The following is an 18,557-nucleotide window of genomic DNA, read 5'->3' on the forward strand; positions in this document are numbered from 1 at the left end:
AAATGGTGAGGCTTAAATTCCGGGCCTTTAAAAAAATTATTCAACTCGGGAAAAGGCCGTTGAAAGAATGAGGTGAGGTACCGCCACTGTGTATGGCATAATTTATTCACCCTTTTAAGCAATGTTTAAACCCACATATTATCGATTAATAAGCAGCGTTTAAATGGTTACCATAATTTTTAAAAGATTGCCGCTTTATTTTAGCTTGGTTTGTTACTTATTTTTAAAAGGAATTAAGTAAAAAGCGTTGTTATTATAAACAAGTAGTTTAAACTTAACTATACGATCAAACCTTAGTTATGAATAAATGTAGTTAGTTAGGTAGGTTAATCATATAGCTCTCAATGTTGTTGGACGGTCCTGAGACGGGATAAGCTTATAGCGAAATTGCGGGGCGGTCCAAGCATATAACGGGGTTTTCGGATGCCCCGCGCCCTCCGATGCCACAGTGCTTAAGACGGAGAAAAAGTTGGTGGGGTTCAAAAGTTCCGAGCTCTAAGTCTGATCCAGATTTCTTGACTCAAACAACCGAAAAGCTTTGCCTTAACTCGTCGCAAAATGGCTGCTAAAGCACCATCGGATAAGCTCCAAAAGCTCAGTAGTTAGTATTAAAACTAATATAATCATAGTTCAAATAATCCTCTAATATTCATTAGTGAGCGAGGGAGCCACCAACGGGAAGGCTGCCGCGGGGGCCAGCGGGACCAAGGACGGCGATGTTGCAGAGCATTCCGGTGAAGATTCCGAAGATGACGCCGATGATCAAACCGCTGAACCTGCGCCCGGGGCCGCTAAAAAGAAGAAGAATAAAAAGAAGAAGCCAAAGAAGAAGAAGAAGGCTCCTACCGCCCAGACAGACCCCCCAAGCGTCCTGATGTCCCAATTGTTCCCGAACAACACCTATCCTAAGGGTGAAGAGGTCGAATATAAAGATGAGAACCGCTATCGTACTACTAGCGAAGAGAAACGGCACTTGGACAACCTGGACACCGACTTCCTGATTGACTATCGCCATGCTGCCGAAACACACCGTCAAGTTCGCCAGTGGGCTCAGAAGAATATCAAGCCTGGTCAAACCTTGACCGAGATCGCTGAAGGGATTGAGAACAGCATCAGGCGCTTAGTTGGCCACGATGGGCTATCGGAAGGTGACGCTAAGGTTGCCGGAGTTGGCTTCCCGACGGGCTTGAACTTGGATCACATTGCTGCCCACTACACCCCGAATGCCGGGAACAAGACTGTTCTGCAGCAAAGCAACGTCATGAAAGTAGACATTGGCGTCCATGTCAACGGGAGGATCGTCGACAGTGCCTTTACCATGTCGTTTGACCCGATGTATGATAACCTGCTGGCAGCCGTAAAGGATGCAACCAACACGGGTATTAAGGAGGCGGGCATCGACGTCCGTCTCGGGGAACTTGGTGGATACATCCAAGAGGCCATGGAGAGCTACGAATGCGAGATCAACGGTACTACATACCCGATCAAATCGATTCGTAACCTCACTGGCCATACTATCTTGCCGTATAGCATCCACGGGACCAAGAGTGTACCCATTGTTAAAACGCAAGACAACACGAAGATGGAAGAAGGCGACGTCTTCGCTATCGAGACGTTTGGCAGTACCGGAAACGGTTATGTCCACGACGAGGGAGAGGTATCTCACTATGCTCTACGTAGCGATGCCCCCAAGGTCGACCTACGTTTGTCCTCGGCTAAGTCTCTTCTAAATGTTATCAAGAAGAACTTTGGTACTATTCCATTTGCACGAAGATATCTAGACAGACTCGGCCAGGAGAAATATTTGCTGGGGGTAAGCATTCTAATAATCCACACATATTTGAATAATATTAACCGCGCATTAGCTGAACAATCTCGTCCAATCTGGTATTGTAGAGGATTACCCTCCCCTACTGGACAAGAAAGGGTCGTATACAGCCCAATTCGAGCACGTGAGTTTTTCCTTGCATTATGATTATGACGTAGATGTTGGTTGTGCTGATCTGAGGTTACAGACTATCTTGCTTCGACCTACCGTAAAGGAGGTCATTAGTCGTGGAGATGATTACTAGATAGATTGACGAGTTGGATGACAACAACGGGTTAGTAACTCATACTACAAAGGCGACTTGTTCCTTGATAGGCTAGTGCCATTATCCCAGTATTCCAATATGAAAGAATTTTTGATCTTTGGGGTTATTGTTCCTTGTCTGAGGGATATGACTTGCAAAAAGAGTGAAGTGATTCTTGACAGAATGAACAATGTCGGTCTTGTAGGGTTGATATCGAAGTCGCAGATATCAACTTGAAGCTCACCTTACTCCGAGTTCCTGTATCGGGTAATTGAGATCTCACCTCAGTTGGACTAGCAGACTACTTACATAGGTAAGTGGCGGTGGAGACAATGACGTTGGACCCTATCACCAGAATATAGTACAGAGTAGGTATTCTTAAAGCCGATCCTATCGATAAATTGATAGCCCTACCATGTATGTACTATGTATGTATGTAGTTATTAGGGTTTAATCGGCTATGAAGTGATATCACGGATCGATCAAGTACATGGTCATTAATTAGGGTCTGGGTTGGGGTTGAAGTCATAGAAATGATCATAGGAGAATCGTCGAGATTGTGAGAGGCTCACCGGTCGTGGATCCAGCCCCAGCAGATCATCTCTGTCATATGCAAAAAGTGACGAAGCATTAACAAAAGTCTGGACGCTCAGACGCTTCGTCGACTCCGCACCTGCTCCAGGTTTTTGGGCACTTGGCCTAAGCTCGGAATCCACTTAGCGTCCATTCAGGGACTAACCAGCCAATTAAAAATTTGAAATTTGATAAAAAGCTTTGACGCCGTCTCCGAACTATTCTCTGACCTGGCAAGGCTAATCCTAATTAGGATGTCTTAGCGAGAAGAACTGTGTAAGGGGACATATGTACACTAATGGACATAAGGGACAGTACCGAACATTGCCGGGAAGGCAAAAAAGGAATCCGCGATAAGATTCCTTGTCGCCAATGCCGATCGGGCAGTCGGGACCTTTGCATTGAAATTTTCTCAAAAGCCTCTGCATTTCCTGTCAATTTAATTCGCATCTTACTTACCTAAACAACTTAAAATAACTTAAACCAAAATCCCTCGACACCCTTAGCATTCATTCAAAAAATTTCTAAGAGTTTGGCCATTCTGCCACATCACCATCATTTATCGTGTCACGAGCGATTTTTAAATTGTCTGTGTCCGTTTCGTCACAGTACCTGATTAGCACGCGAGACATTTTGTTCGGTGCTTTTTGAAACCGCTGCGATCCTACAGAATTTGTTATCTCGGTCCGCACTTTCCGACCGACATTGCATACTTCCTCTGCTATACCTCAACGGTTGAACGTCCGGACGGACTTTTCAAAAGTAAAATAAAAAATAACTACATCCGTAGTTTTGAGTCTATTCCTTGAGGAAGGGTTCTTTCATCCCTTAACCATCCCAACCATCAATCCGGCTCGTATTGGGATCATCCGTCAGAGATGAAGGTCTTTTCCAATACCCACACCTTCAACTACTCCTGGGAAGAAGTATCCACCGCAAACTGGCGGAAATACTGCCCTTGGAACGACAAGTCCACCCACGTCATAGCCGTCGATACACTCGCTCGAGAAGTCGATCCAGCCACTGGTATATTACGAACAGAGCGTCTCATCACCTGTAAGCAATCAGCACCGGAATGGCTGAAATCTATCATCGGCTGCATGGAGACGAGTCAGGTCTTCGAGACGTCCTATGTTGACCCCGCCGCAAAGACCGTCACTATGGTATCGCAAAACATCACTTGGGCAAATATGGTCAATGTTCAAGAGACGGTGGTTTATCGCCCCCTAGATGCCCATAGGACGCAATTCGAGCAGGACGCACGGATAACAGCCCTTTGCGGTGGTTGGCAGAGGATCAAGACTAGTATCGAAGACAGCCTGGTTACCCGCTTTCGAGAAAACGCGACAAAGGGTAAAGAAGGCTTCGAGTGTGTCCTTGCCATGAGCCGACGAGTCTTCGCCGAGGAGCGGGAAAAGGAGAGGCTACAAGTTGAAGGCAAGATGATGGCGTAGGTCTAGGAATTTGGTAACCTGCCAGTTCATTTCATCAAATCACGACCACGACGTCCATCATAAGCCATACGACGAGTGGGATAAACAACGACATACCATATCCATAACAAGAGCATTTCCGGAGTACTGAAGAGAAAAAAAAAATTAGGGGTGGTGAAGTTGACTTGAATTTTTGTTTTCGAAAAAGCACGGCGTTCCGGCATACCCAACAACCAAACTGTGTTGCATAGAAAAGAGGCTATTTAGATGGGTTACGTTCTGGTATAGGCTGTAGGCGATTTGCCTCGCCGCGACGACCGAACGAACGGGAGCACACATATTAGACTTAGATATATAAAGAATACTCTTCTTAGAGTATGGGATAAAGATAATCACTCTTCTCCTATTGATTTATTAATTGTCTTTTAGCTGGCTTATAGACTTGTGAACTGCAATAGTAGTATTTTGTGGTAAACTTTTATGTAGCGGGGGGTATCAGCCTTTTTAGTCTTCTCTTCATCTATGGTTATACTTTCTCATTACATTTCTTTTCATAATACCGTAGCAACTTCTTAGTATCCTCGTCAAGCCCAGATGGTCCCTTTTCCTTAATATTTTCACTCTCATCCCCACCTAGAATAGCTTGCGCAAGTTTCGCGCCCTCGGAGTACCGCCGGAAGAAGTATAGTTCTTCAACCGCGTGTAGTAGGGCTTGAGCTTCGGGTTTGGGAACCCGGCCTGGTCCTAGGGGGAGTTGGATGGTTTTCCATATCTGTGATGTGTTAACTCATTGAACTCATTTTCTTGTATTACTTCTATCCCTGAACAATTTCTACCGTTGTATCATTGCATTTGCACTTGCATATGGAATGAAAAGTGTGCACGTGCGAGCGAAGGTGTAAGTGTTAATATACGTACTTCTCCGTTTTCAACTTTAACTCGGTACTCCCTCTGCACGGCCTGAAATTCTTCCTCCGACTGGGCCGTCCGGTCCACGGGCGTGCTTGCTCCTCCTTTCTTCGGCCGAGTCCCTTCAGCGGGTTCTGAGTCGTTGCTTCCGTCCTCGGAGTCGGACAGCTGGATACCGAAGAGGCCGGAATCGAGATCCGGATCCATTGCGGGGAAAACGGTCTATTTGGAGCTTAGTGTTCAATATTATAATTGACGATTTGCACGGGGGTTAGGAAAAGGAGAACTGGATTTAGAATTGCGTCTCGTTACGTTGACGGGGGAAATTGCTTTGGTGCAACGAGATATTGCAACGAGATATTAGACGAAGTTTGCTTCGGCTTTGACATCAGCGCGCGTCTACGGATTACTTCTTCCGTTAGTGGGGCATAAAGCTTCCGCGCCCCGGGTGAGGGGATGGGCCAATGGGGTTGGTTATAAGAGTTGACTTAGACAAGGAACTTGACAACTCCAAATGCGAGATCTAGTACCTTGTTAACACAACATATATCTGCGTATCATAAAGATCTGTGATACTTGTTTAAACTGCTTTATTTGACTTTAATTCAAGTGTTTCTTTTTATTCTTTTTATAGATATTATATTCAGTTGCAACCTCGTTATAGAGAGAAATGGAGGACCAGGTAGCTCATCTCGTGGATAAAACATGGGAGAAATTCCAGCAGCTGTCTGCGGACCGTCGGTTCTGTAAGTCACATGGAATATGATCCTAAACTGCTTCTTATATCTCTAACCTATGATATTTTCAGTGATCGCCATAGCCGGCATCCCAGGCTCAGGTAAGTCTCCCCCTCCTATACTACAGAATACACACTAACCAACCCCAGGCAAAACAACCCTCTCCCAAATCGTTACCGCAGCCCTCAACGCGCGGCATGCAAGCCTGCACCCAGAAGTCCCCGAGGCCGTACCGCCCGCCGTCTTCGTGCCCATGGACGGGTACCACTTAACGCGGGCGCAGCTATCCGCCATGCCGGACCCGGCTCTTGCCCACGCGCGCCGCGGCGCCGAGTTCACGTTTGACGGGCCCGCATTCCTGGCCCTGGTCAAGGCGCTGCGTACTGTGCCGCCTCCGCCTCTGCAGCCGGTGTATGCGCCGAGTTTTGATCATGCGGTTAAGGACCCGAAACCGAATGATATCGCGATATTGCCGGCGCATAGGATTGTGGTTTTTGAGGGGAATTACGTGTGCTTGGATAAGGAGCCGGTATGTGTCTCACCTCAGGAATTCTTTGTTATTTTACTCTTACTGGCTTGCCTCGAGAGTCAAATTACTTCCAGGATATTCTAGTACCCCTAGCTTAGAGAGATGATTGCTAACCCGTACTACTCCAGTGGCGCGAGGCTGCACAGCTGATGGACGAGAGGTGGTTCGTCGATGTAGACTTTGAAACGGCGAGGAGGCGACTAGTGAAGAGACATGTCGAGGCCGGGATTGCGAAGGGCGAGGAGGAAGCTGGTAAACGTGCTGATGAGAATGATCTTGTGAATGGAGCGCAGATTGTAAAGGAGAGGGTTGATGTCCATGAGATCATAAAGAGCAAAGAGGATGGGAAGTGGGTTCATAAATGAGCAGCATATCAAGCGGAACATATTCTCTATATATATGTTAAAAAGAATCCTAAAATTTACACGTATTTGATGAAAGTAGCTTGCAAAGTGCTGCCTCTTGATACTCTTGATAGAATGAAGCGTGGTTCAGGGGTAGACCTGTTATTTGCATATGATACCCCTATACAACTAAATAAGATATGCAACTACCATAGAATAGCCCTTATCTTATCAGCCCCATAAAACTTTTGTAAAAGCTACATTCATTCTACAACTTTTCAACGTCGAATGAAGGCGAATACACATACCGGTGTGCCTTTCCAACAATAATACAAAAAATCAACTCAATTCGGAAACATCAGAACCATAATGGCAACCGCGGTTATGACCGAGGCTGAGCAACACCCCGCGCCAGAAACCAATGATTCTAGGAAGCGCAAGCCGCAAATCGACGAGATTGAGGTGGACTTGTCGCTACCAGAGCCTCCGTCAAAAAAAGCGAAGCGACTTCTCAAGAAAGGCAAACCCCTTCCCGAAAAACCAAAGAGCGACGACGAAGCTGAATCAGACGATGGGTTACCTATACCCAAGGGCGGCGCATCTAAAGGCGGGAAGGGAGATAAGAAATCCCAGCGCTCTGAACATGGCATATGGATAGGAAACTTGCCCTTTACCTTGACGAGGGTGGAATTGTTCAAATGGCTGGTGGAAAGCTCGGGTGGCATGATAAAAGAGGAAAATATCACAAGAGTTAATATGCCTACGAGTAAATACAACGGGGATAGGAGAGACGGCAACAGCGAGGATGCGCCAAAGACTCAAAATAAGGGCTTCGCATACGTGGACTTCAACGTGGAATCCGCATCTGTTGCCGCCATGGCGCTTACGGAAACAGAATTAAGCGGTCGGAAAGTATTGATCAAAAACTCCAATTCGTATGAGGGACGACCAAATAAGGAAACTGAGAATGGAACTGCTGCTGCCACCGGCGCTACAACAAACGGCAACCAGACGACAGCAGAGAAGACACCCACCAGCCGCAAAATCTACGTTGGCAACCTCTCATTCCAAACAACCGATGACGACCTACGCTCCCACTTTGATAAGTGCGGCGACATCGAATGGGTCAAAGTCGCAACATTCGAAGACAGTGGGAAATGCAAGGGGTTCGGATGGGTCAAGTTCAAGGAGCCAGCAGCAGCAGGATGGGCAGTAAAAGGATTCGTTAAAATCAAAGAAGAAATCGAGACGGAGGAAGATTTCCGCGATGCGGATGAAAAAGCCAACAGAGACGGAGAGGCGCAGGAGAAGAAGTTTAAGATGCGCAAATGGTGGGTCAATCGTCTCCGGGGGCGCGAGCTGAAGATTGAGTTGGCAGAGGATGACCAGGTAAGGTATAAGAAGAGATTCGGTAAGGATAGAGGTCTTCAAGGGGCGGGGAAGAGGGAAGGCGGCAGAGAGAGACCGCAGGGTGAGAAGAGGGAGCCTAGACCGGCGCGGAGGACGGATGGGGATGCGAATGCTGATAGGAAGAAGGATGGAGCGGCGTTTGGGGAGAAGAGCGAGAAGCCTGCGAAGCCTGCGAAGCCTAAGTATGGAGACGCGGGTGTGGCAACGTATCTTACTGGTGCTGTTGTTAAGCCTCAGGGCAAGAAGATTACGTTTGATTAGATTGTTCGGAATTGATGGATATTCCATCTTGTGTATGAATCCGTAAAGGGTGGCTTAAGTCTTCTATGTGATAGTTACATCGCTGCATGTAAGTCGCGAAATAAGAAATTATCACCTTTTACTTTTGTAATATTATGGTTTCTAAGATGCACTCTTGTGTTCCATCTAGTCAACATGACCTTCTACAGTTGAGATATCTAAATACCCCTCGGTTACTCTATTAACCTAGATTCTATTATTCATCTTCTTTTTTTTACTCTCAATATCTCTCTATTATCCACTCGCGCCGCTCCTCAGGCGTCATAGGCTCTAGCATTGCGAGCTCAGCCTCCTTAATATGGATATATCGCTGCACAAACTCAGGATCAAGGCCGAGGGTATCGTCCAAATAGAGCGCCTGTAGAGCTTCCCGCAAGTCTGCCGGAAACATCTTCTCGATACCTAACTTTGCCCTCTCTTCCGTAGTAAAGCGGGCGGGATCTCCCGCGCAGTCCTTCCAGGTCAATGGTGCCTTTCTCCGGACACCATCCGTGCCAGCAGTCAGAAGCGCTGCGACAGCGAAGTAAGGGTTTGCTAAGCCGTCAAGGACTTTAACTTCCCAGTGGCTGCCCTCAATCTTACGCAGCGGCAATTCCTTATTTTGCGTGCCCCAAGAGATCCATCTTCCACCTGCCCAGGCACTGTCCACCATACGCTCGTAACTCGTTATGTTGCTATTCGTAAAGGCGATGATGGCACGGAAATGTTCCAGGATGCCGGCGTAGAATGGCTCATAAACCTCCGGCTGGTCACCTCCGGGAGAGGAGATGGACATGTGCACGTGCGAGGCTGATCCGCATTTTGTTGCAAATGGCTTGGGATGAAGTGTCACCCGGAACCCGTGGCGCGCCGAGACGGATTCGAGAATCTGACGCGCATGCAGCACGCTGTCACAGGCTTCTAGCGGTGGTAGTGGTGACAACACAAGCTCGAACTGACCCGGCGCGTTCTCGGGATGGAACTGGTCGATTTCGATACCTGCTGCGTCCAGACTATCCAGGATCTCGTCAATGGCTGTGGCAAAGCTGCCCTCACGGCCCCAATCAGAGAATGCTCTTGATACCGACCAGCTGTGGCCGTCACTGCGTAGTGTTCGAAACTTGTCCAAGTTGGGTGCATCCGGATTGCGTTCCATGACGAGGAACTCGACCTCGAAACCGAGGAGGAAGTTCAATCCTTGATCCGCTGCTTTATTAACTGCATTGCGCAGGATCGTCCTCGGGCATAGTATCGCCTCCGAGCCGTCCAGTTCTGTGAAGTCTGCGTAACAGCTAACATGGCCATCGACAGGGCCTGATTTCAGACTCGACCAATCTGGATGGGCTGTGTACATGCCAGTCGCTGATACTTGGGGAATCATCACATCAACCTGCGTCATCCCAAAACTAGCTTTGGTAAGAGATACTGTCAGGGGTTTGTCACTCGACAGCGTCTTGAACACCTGCTTGATCGGGATAAGCCGACACTTGTTACTGGAAGTGTAGTCGTGCCAGTAGATGCGCAGATACTTGGCATTAAGGCTCTGAAGCTTCTGGATAACTGTCTGGTTACTCCAGTTGGTAGTTGAGACGGTTGATATCTGCGCAAGACTAAGGAGAGTAGATTTAGTCTCGAGTTTATAGAGCTTCTTGGAATTGGAAAACAAAATATCTTGAACGAGCTGCACGGCTTGTTTTTCTTGAAGCTGCTGAGTCTGGACCAAGTCTCCCAGCACCTGAATCGCGTCAGTAAGGTAGTAGGGAGAATCCACAAAGATAGGTTCGGTAGGTAGGTTAGGTACTTACCGTCTTTAGAACTGAGCGGAGCTGAGTCGTCGCGATCAAGTACATCTCCGGGAACCCGTGTCCGTCCGTGCTGCAGAGGATCTTAGACCACGGGCATAACTCTAGCATTTCTCTCAGGACGCTCTCCTGGCCATGACGGCTGATACAGGGGAACACCTCGCCGATATCAGCATAGACGTTCGGATACATAGCTGCTAGGTACGCCATCTCCCTTGTCCAAGGATAACCTGAGTGGAGAAGTACGATCTGGAGTATAGGATACTCTTCGATGAAAGCTTGTAGATGAGACGGCGATGACTTGGTCAGTGTAATGTCGTTATCGCCGAGGCCTGTGTGGAATTGGATTGGCTTTCCGTGTTCTTGAGCGATGGGAGCAACAGCATGAAGGATCAGGCTGTTGAGGGACGAATCCGCTATTCTCTTCCGCAGTGAAAACCCAGAAATGGGTGTTCCAGACGTCACCCCCGCGCTTATAATACCCGCAAGAGCGTTTCCCGCACCGTCCAAGTTTATGTCCTTCGAAAGAAAAAAGTCTAGCCCAGTCCGATAACAAACGATGGACTTGAAAGCAACAACATTGGGATCTGCAGCAAGCCGCCAAATCTCACCTTCCATCCGGGATATAAATAGTGCTATATTCCAGCTCGTAACAGAAGGATCACCGCCGATAAAGTGCTCGGCTATGATATCTGCTGCTACAGTCTCAATCCTAACGATGCGCTTGCATCCACTCCTGGTAAATTGGTCATGCCACGAATAAGTCTCGGCCTGCCCCTGCACATCCAGTCCGTCATCTATCAGAATAGTCTCGATGCCGTCAAGGCAGCGCTTGACCCAAGCATCGCGCGATTCGACTCGTTTCCGTTCAACAGCAGCTTCTACAGCTTCCCATGTCTGCTCGCAGCCGAGAGCACTAGATAGGTGTTTCACGGCCCGAAGATGAGCGAGGCTTTTCTTGGAGTCTTCAAGTGCGGCCCCGTTTGCTTCGGTAGCAATAGACAGTAAAGGGTGCTTACTCACGTTCTCGGCGGTGAGTAGCGGGTGAGCGTGGTTATCAATGAGGGGTGTGGTGTCGATAGCGGCATTGAGCAACTTCAAATGATTGTAGGCCAAGGTCATCTTGTTAGCTTTATTTCACGATCTATCTTCTTAGTGTTGGAATGGCCAAGTTGGTTAATAATGATATTGGGAAATATAAAGGGGAAATACGATAAAATGATTTAGGGCTGAATGTTTCGAAGTCGATCGACATGCCAGATGAGATTGGGGAGAGCACGACATTTGCTTATGCCAGGGGTGTGAGGCAAACGAATTAACCTAGGTACTATTTGTAGGCAGTGCAATAAATTGTCGATTCGGGATAGGCCATCGAAAGGATCATCCAATGAGAGCAAATCACCAGCTTTCGTCGTAACTGTTGAATCACCGAAGGAAGCATGTCATTATAAAAGAATAATAACGATAATGTCATATATAAAGACTTAACTTTCGGCTCCTTGGTAAATCTATAGAAAGTATCCCCTTTAGGAGGGCTATTAATTAATCTAGTCATCTTATTATATTACACGATCAAGACTCTTATAACTTGCTTTTTCCTCGCCCCCTATTGTCAACAATCGACACTATCTAATTGATCCTATTAACCTTAGGTACGTATCTAGGAACCATGTATAATTATTTTTATATGCTAGATTGAATACACTCAGCTACTTACTTAGGTGTATAGATATAGATATCGTTTATGTGCGTTCGATGCAAGTGCTGCTCTTCCATATACCTATGCCTTCTCGCAGCGTATTATTATCTACAGTGAATCGAAGATTCTTCATATGTTTGCCAAACTACCTGGGTATATACTATATATTACATTCCACCCCAAATCCACCAAAGGGTTGCGCCTAGGCACGAGAATGTTCGAGTGTTTTCACTCACGTATTATAAATATTCATCGTCCATGACTTCAATGTGTAAGTTGGCCGGTAGTAGCACACCATCACGATCCCGTTCCAAAGATCCCCAAGAAACCAGGCTCTCCCATTCTCCTATTCTAGCCACCCTTTCCCACTACTCCTTAAACACGTAGTATACACATCGATCCTCACGCGGCGCACCCAATTCTCCCAGCCCGGGTACCGCGCGTGTGGTAAGACGAGAATTCGATCCCCCGATGCTAGGGCCTTGATCCAAGAGCCACGCTCGGCATCTGCCTCTGTGAGATCTCCAAGGTTCCACGATAGCGTATGGGTATGCCACTGTATATTCGCGCCGCGGTTATGCGCGAGGTAGATCTCCCTATTTGTGGTGCCTTGATCCTGTGGGCTTGCCAGATCTTGGGAGAAGGTGTTCCCGCGCCGGTGGACGTCGGCCGTGAACCAGGTCCAGCTCTCGCCTCTGCTTGGGTCGGAACAGTAGCCTTGGTCGTGGCTTGTAATTTCGAATACGATGCGCCGGACGGGTCGGGATGAGAGGCTGTTGATGGCCTTGCTAGTGATGTACGGTGTTAAGGGGTCGCCCCATCTTCTTACCTCGCCGCCCCTTTCGATACTAACTCGGATGCTAGTAGACTTGACCCAGTACTCTGCTAGATCGAGGATGCGGGATATGAGATAAGCTGACACGTGAGTGCATTCAGATGCCCCTATTTGTCGTCTAAGCTTTCTTTGCAGACATAACGCTGCCGTTATGGTGTCTTCTTCTTCTCTCGGCCATTTTTCAGGATCTGCTGCTGAGTTGGAGGAGCCAGCAGGCTCGTGAATCAAAGCATTTCCCCAAGGTTGCTGCCGTATCCAGGCGATGTCTTCGTCGTTGAGGCCGCTAATCTCTGTTATTGGACGTTGGGCCATAATACGTACGGCTTCTGCGAAGCGTTTCTTGATAGCAATGTCGAGCGGGGTGGAGCCGTTGAGGTCTTTGACGTTGATACTCGCGTTGGCCTTCAAGAGACTTGAACATATGTCAATTAAGTTTCCGTGTACGGCTAGGTGTAATGCAGTCTGCCCTTGGTCATTTTGGCAATCGATGTTAAATCCTTTCTGCCTCGACAGAGCTACCACAGCGTCGATATTGCCGCTTGCTGCCGCGTAGTGAACAGGCCGGTTACCGTTAGAGCCCGGAGCTCCATAAAGGTACAGATGTTTGAGCTTTTGCAGCAGGAATTCTGTATTTTCAGGTCTGCTCCCACCAGCAGCATAGTGCAAGACGCTATCAACACCGGGATTTTGTAGAAGGCTATCGTCTATTTTGCTTAACAACAGGTCAATCACAGAGGAACTTGAGACTCGAGCAGCAAGGTGCAGTCCCGATACCAGTTGAGATGGATAGAAATCGGGGAATTCGTGCTCATCGTGCTTCTTGAGGATAGTATCGACAGCTTGGATATTATTCCGGCGAATAGCTGCCTCAAACGGCGTATCTCCTTTTGTATCACGCCATTTAAGGAGGAGGCCGGCGTATGGACTATCCAAAAGTGTCTCGAGTATTCGAAGGATGCCTGAGTTCGCACCTCCATCTGAACTTTTGAACGCCAGAGAGGAATCTGCTACAGCTAAATGTAGCACCGTTCTTCTATGGAAGTCGCCAGTGAGGATTGATTCATTCTTTCTGCCAATCTCTTCAATCCTACTATGATGCTTCATGATACACTTAAACACGCTGAAGTCCGCCGTACGCACTGCCTCTATGAGTGCCGTGCTGAAATAAACATCACGTAAGAGTAGCAGCCTACCAAGCGGATCCTTTTGCATTATTGCCTCTATCAGGATCGTTTTATCAGACCCCTTCACAGCATGGGCCCACCATATGGCTTCCTCTAGTAGTGTCGTATGCCATTCTTGTGCAGACTTCTTATAAATATCGATTCCGTAATCTAAGAGGGCCTGAAGACTGCCGAGAGAAGCGTAGGCGACAGAAACCATTGCTACTGTCCAGCCGACGCCATGTCCAGCAGATTGGTTCGCATCTAATTCGATATCCGGGCTTTCCAAAAGTACCTTTATCGATTCAACTGAGTTGTTAAGACATGCCCAATGGAGCGAGTTTCCGAAACGTGTTCTATCGCAATCCATTGCTCCGGACGTATTCTTTAACAACCATTCGATTGTTACTCCAAACGGACGACTATCAGATTCATTCCTAATCACGTTGAAGAATGCGGCCAAATCCATCGTCGTACCCCTGACGGGCATTTCATCCCCAAGATCAATATCGTTAAAAATTGCGGAGATTCTACCTTCTATATTCCTGAGTATCGATGCGGTTGCGCGTTGAACGTGTTCCGGACGTTTAAGCAAGCTCAGTAACAACTCAGTGATATCCTCTAAGTAATCGGACTGTTCCGGATCAGGGAGATTTGACTCCTGGATGTAGTGATATCCAAAATGTATAGCCGCGTATGCAAAGAACGGCGCCTCATCTCCTATAGTCCAGATTTGGGCCAAGGGGCCGTTTGTTGAAAGGGTCAGATCATCGAGTCCAAGGAAGGAGATACAAGTTAAAGCTATTTCCCCGTGGCTATGGGCAAAGTTACGTGCATACTTCAGCGAATTGAAGTACTCCTGCGTGGTGTAATGAACGAATCTCACGGTCTTACTTTCGCCTTCCACAACCACAAGGCCAGCGCAGTAGTTAGTGATGTCACTCTCTTCGCCAATTGCATCTTCGTCGAGTTCTGTATCATCCGGGGTAATAGATAAGGCGCATAGAAGCTCTGCCAGTCGAAGGGGACGTCTTGCGAAACAGACCCATCTAATAACTTTCAGAGCAAACTTCTCTATGTTTACGCCCTGGTCTTGAATTCGTTCCATGGCTTGGTCATATGTATCCTTGATCACGTTTTCACCTTCAGGGATGCGGTCCAGCTCCCTTTTCAGGTCTTTAAGAGTGATCGCTCTACTCAAAGAATCCAAATGCATTCTGCATAGGAGGAACCTACGCGGCGTAGTCAGTATCTGATCATCGAGTGGAAGATGACGGATATCATTAAATTGCAACCTACATTCCGTTCGCCCTCTCGATAACCAGGCGTCGAATATCCCCCTCCAGCTCCGGTTTCCGTTTTATATAACCAGACATTTTCTTGGATTCTCGTATTCGTGCGTTTATATAAGTACTCATATCTTCGTTGGTGGGTATAAAACGAAAGGCCCGCACATCAGCAAATCCTGCATTGTCAAAATGTGTAGTCCGGGATGTGACCAATATATTAACTAAAGGCTGCAAGCTGCGCAGACTATCAATGAAGCCATTCCGTTCGTTCTCGTCCGCGCATTCGTCAAGGGCATCAACGACTATGTATGTCTGCCCTGGTGTACCATTGGTTAATTCGTCTCGGATCATGTTAATTATCTGAGTCCTGGATGGTTTAAAGTCGAAGCGGGCTAATATTTCTCCAAATAGTTGCCCGACCTCTGTAGCGGAGGGACCTCGCTGTCGGAAAAGCTGTGCCCAAAGGTTACCAAGCATCATCGATGCTTTCTGATCTTGGCGTTGACGATAGTCGCAGTAGAGAAATGCAAGACGGCCATCTCCACTCTCACTGACCTTGTCCCGGAGATATTCGATGGCTATTGAGGCCATAACTGTCTTTCCGGCTCCCGGTGCTCCTGAACACCACATAGCCCCCCCGACGGATTGCATCCAGTCTTGAAACTCTACTGACTCGAGAAACCATTGGCCAGTCCCGTCCTGCCTCTGCTGAACAACATTGCCATGCTTCTCAGAGAAGCTAACAGGAGCATAGTGTTCTACGATGCGATCTATTTTACCATTGATCATCTCCTCTTCCGCATGGTTGTTGAGTGCTTTGACACCGTCGTCAATCGCCTTAGTTGTCTGCTTGATGTCCAGTGTGAGCCAGGAATTAAGAAAGCCATTCATACGAGATGCCTTCTCAACCGTCGTCTGTATATCCTTTTCCATGTGAGCAAATCGTATTTTTTGCATGAATCCTTTAGAGCTCATTTTATCAAACTGGCGTGATAAGTCGATCATGCATCCTTGTAACTCTCGAATAAGGTCATCGGGTCCTAGAGGGCGGCTACTTGCTGCGGAAGCATCTGCATCGACCTGTCGCTTCACCTCATAAAGCAGTTGTAACATCATACTTGACGTACGACCAAGCTCGTCAATCATCTTTGAAGCGCCAATTACTGTGACGCAGTAGTGGAAGACTTTGGCTGTGATCTCTATTAACTGCGCGATGGACGCGACTGAACCCACGACCTCCATGGTTAGACTGCTCTGGCCTGCGGCCGAATATATCAATACAGGGCCCCAAACTCTTCACAATTCAACTAAGAGGTAGCCTGCTGTGGTAGATAATAAAATTCGTATAATAAATGAGCGCCATACAGCTACCGGAATTCAAACAAACCACATTATACGATGGGAGGATGGGATTATGTCTAGGTTTATGGTAAAAACTATGCGTGATGATACGAAACGTTAGATACCAGGAAACGTAAGAATAGTTTCAAGAGGCGTGAGCTGATGCTTTTATGTATACCAAGGGGGCCAGACTTATACGACAGTTGGGGGCTTATGCAACCCTACCGAAGCTAGATCACAATGCGTAAATGCGTAAGCAAGTAACCCAGGTTAGTGTGATCACATATTGTAGGCGTTAAGCTGAAATCCTTAGATTTTTCGGCTAGTAGAATTGTGCTTCCTGCGCCAAGGATCCTTCGGGTTTGATAGACAATAACTATTATAAGACACGGAGTTAGAAGACTTTAACTAACTACCTCATAACTTTATAGTCTTGAAATAACCAAATCATCGATTCCATCGAGTCTTTTTAACAGTTATGGTATGAGTAACTATGTGTGATTTGAGCTTGAAGTATCGAAATGTGAAACTCTTAGATGGTTGCATATATTGTTTGATTGGAGTTCCAATAAGCTGACTATCATGAACTTTTTTGGCCCCCAAGTGACATTGCAGCTATCCTCCTATGCCTTGGACTAGCGTATATTTACTATGATATTATTCCCTACATGTGTTCAAACGGTTTATATTTGAGCTGCATAAAAATAAATATTAGCTTATGTATTAGTTTCCTGACTATCTTTTCTTTGTATCGCAATATAAAAAGATTTAGGCTAAAGTCTTTACATGCCTCGAGAAAATAATGTGTGAATAGGAAATCCGCACTGTATTATTTAAGGTTTAAAAAGATTGGGCTGTTATAAATCTAATGGACGGGCCATTATTTAACTCTTAAAATAGTGTGAGATATAGTGTGGTATGTAAAAAGATGCGTTATAAAGTACAATGTTAATGATTTAAATATACAGTTTTAATAATGCAACTGCATTTTATAGCCTTTAAGCCGTATTAAAACAAAACATAGGAATTATGTTAAAAGTATTATAAGTTGCTTTGAAATTAAGTGTATTCTTTAAGTAATTGACAAAACAATCTATTATTCCTTATGCGGATTGAACATCCACCTAGCTATTTTCAAAAGTTCTTCGAGTGCTTTAAATTACACCATGCGTATGAAATTTCTGTCTGTTGAAATTCTCTTGAATACCTTGAGTTTGACTATTCCATTTAAACTTGCACTCACTAGCGCTATGGAACATATACACGTTAAGAAGTATAAGTCTCATGCATAGGCATCGAAAGGAGTGCTTAAGAGATTCCTGCTATGGATAGTGAGATATATTATCGGATGTTGTAAGACAAGTAGAAATCTAATACCTAAGGCTACGAACATTTTAAGATGCTTACTAAAAATAAAATTTTGCTATGTGGTACGCACGTGGGCTACGCGCTTGCATCCCAAGCTTTTACATACCAGCCACCGAATGAGCTGTGCCTCCAAGTTACTGAAACGACCGTTGTTAAGCCTCAAGCCTATTAAAATCCGGAAAGGGACGGGCAGGTACCACTTAAGAGATAAGAGACAACAATGAAGGATTTCGATAGTGAAAATTCTATTGTGCGCAGTTGCGCTTAAAGGCCATTATCGGAAACGAAGTTCTTTGTCCTAAACCAATTAAACCTTATTGTCTTACGCATATGCCGGTTTACCGATTGTATTTGTACATATTAGCCTCCCATAATTAGGGATCATCATGCTGATCTATACCGTGTTCGTCACAGTGTGTGCGTAACATTACTATTGAATGGGCTTCCTTGACTGTCACCTCCAAGATGATTCTTTTCAGTTCTATCGAATTTATGACCGTAAATGTTTCTAGACCCGCTGAATATACATGGCAAAAAATAGTTTACTGCCTCGAATATGTATGGAGACAATAACTTCAATCGCGTGGGGTGTTTAGATTCTAGATTTATTATGTCGCGTTTTGCCAAGACGGCTACCGATCGATGAAAGGATTCCATGTACATAAGTAGAAAAGGTTGTATTTTCTTAAAAGCTTGTATTTCCTTGGAAGCAGGGGCGCCAGACCCTTTCTGACCTAGGGGACGAATCGTAGCAGCAAACGATGGGGAATCAGC

General features: G+C 46.3%; 7 protein-coding genes across 7 annotated transcripts; 4 read left to right on the plus strand and 3 right to left on the minus strand.

The window, feature by feature from the left end:
• The first annotated feature begins 494 nt into the window (after positions 1-494).
• F4813DRAFT_357159 (peptidase) lies at positions 495-2,818 on the plus strand. The gene is made up of 4 exons (XM_049243082.1): positions 495-601; positions 657-1,813; positions 1,866-1,952; positions 2,016-2,818. The coding sequence occupies exons 1-4, from the start codon at positions 559-561 to the stop codon at positions 2,070-2,072; spliced, it is 1,344 nt and encodes a 447-aa protein (XP_049100012.1). The 5' UTR covers positions 495-558; the 3' UTR covers positions 2,073-2,818.
• Positions 2,819-2,996: 178 nt separating this feature from the next.
• Positions 2,997-4,488, plus strand: F4813DRAFT_357161 (MSF1-domain-containing protein). Its single transcript, XM_049243083.1, has one exon. It carries the CDS (start codon positions 3,524-3,526, stop codon positions 4,097-4,099), a length of 576 nt encoding a protein of 191 aa, XP_049100013.1. The 5' UTR covers positions 2,997-3,523; the 3' UTR covers positions 4,100-4,488.
• On the minus strand, positions 4,454-5,381 carry F4813DRAFT_52603 (uncharacterized protein). Its single transcript, XM_049248604.1, has 2 exons — positions 4,997-5,381; positions 4,454-4,850 (listed from the first exon to the last, which is right to left on the minus strand). Exons 1-2 carry the CDS (start codon positions 5,192-5,194, stop codon positions 4,605-4,607), a joined length of 444 nt encoding a protein of 147 aa, XP_049100014.1. The 5' UTR covers positions 5,195-5,381; the 3' UTR covers positions 4,454-4,604.
• Positions 5,382-5,477: 96 nt separating this feature from the next.
• Positions 5,478-6,683, plus strand: F4813DRAFT_357163 (P-loop containing nucleoside triphosphate hydrolase protein). Its single transcript, XM_049243084.1, has 4 exons — positions 5,478-5,733; positions 5,796-5,825; positions 5,874-6,253; positions 6,382-6,683. Exons 1-4 carry the CDS (start codon positions 5,658-5,660, stop codon positions 6,616-6,618), a joined length of 723 nt encoding a protein of 240 aa, XP_049100015.1. The 5' UTR covers positions 5,478-5,657; the 3' UTR covers positions 6,619-6,683.
• A 197-nt stretch (positions 6,684-6,880) lies between these two features.
• F4813DRAFT_357164 (RNA-binding domain-containing protein) lies at positions 6,881-8,398 on the plus strand. Its single transcript, XM_049243085.1, has one exon. It carries the CDS (start codon positions 6,967-6,969, stop codon positions 8,266-8,268), a length of 1,302 nt encoding a protein of 433 aa, XP_049100016.1. The 5' UTR covers positions 6,881-6,966; the 3' UTR covers positions 8,269-8,398.
• On the minus strand, positions 8,374-11,381 carry F4813DRAFT_52622 (glutamine synthetase/guanido kinase). Its single transcript, XM_049248605.1, has 2 exons — positions 10,092-11,381; positions 8,374-10,021 (listed from the first exon to the last, which is right to left on the minus strand). The coding sequence occupies exons 1-2, from the start codon at positions 11,208-11,210 to the stop codon at positions 8,528-8,530; spliced, it is 2,613 nt and encodes an 870-aa protein (XP_049100017.1). The 5' UTR covers positions 11,211-11,381; the 3' UTR covers positions 8,374-8,527.
• Positions 11,382-11,741: 360 nt separating this feature from the next.
• On the minus strand, positions 11,742-16,564 carry F4813DRAFT_357170 (ankyrin; the record flags this gene model as incomplete). The annotated part of the gene is made up of 2 exons (XM_049243086.1): positions 15,085-16,564; positions 11,742-15,017 (listed from the first exon to the last, which is right to left on the minus strand). Coding segments are annotated over exons 1-2 (4,111 nt in total), but the record flags the coding sequence as incomplete, so codon positions are not given.
• Positions 16,565-18,557: the final 1,993 nt, after the last annotated feature.

The sequence above is a fragment of the Daldinia decipiens genome, assembly GCF_022478715.1.
Source record: "Daldinia decipiens strain CBS 113046 unplaced genomic scaffold F4813scaffold_14, whole genome shotgun sequence".
Classification (NCBI taxonomy): Eukaryota; Fungi; Ascomycota; class Sordariomycetes; order Xylariales; family Hypoxylaceae; genus Daldinia; species Daldinia decipiens.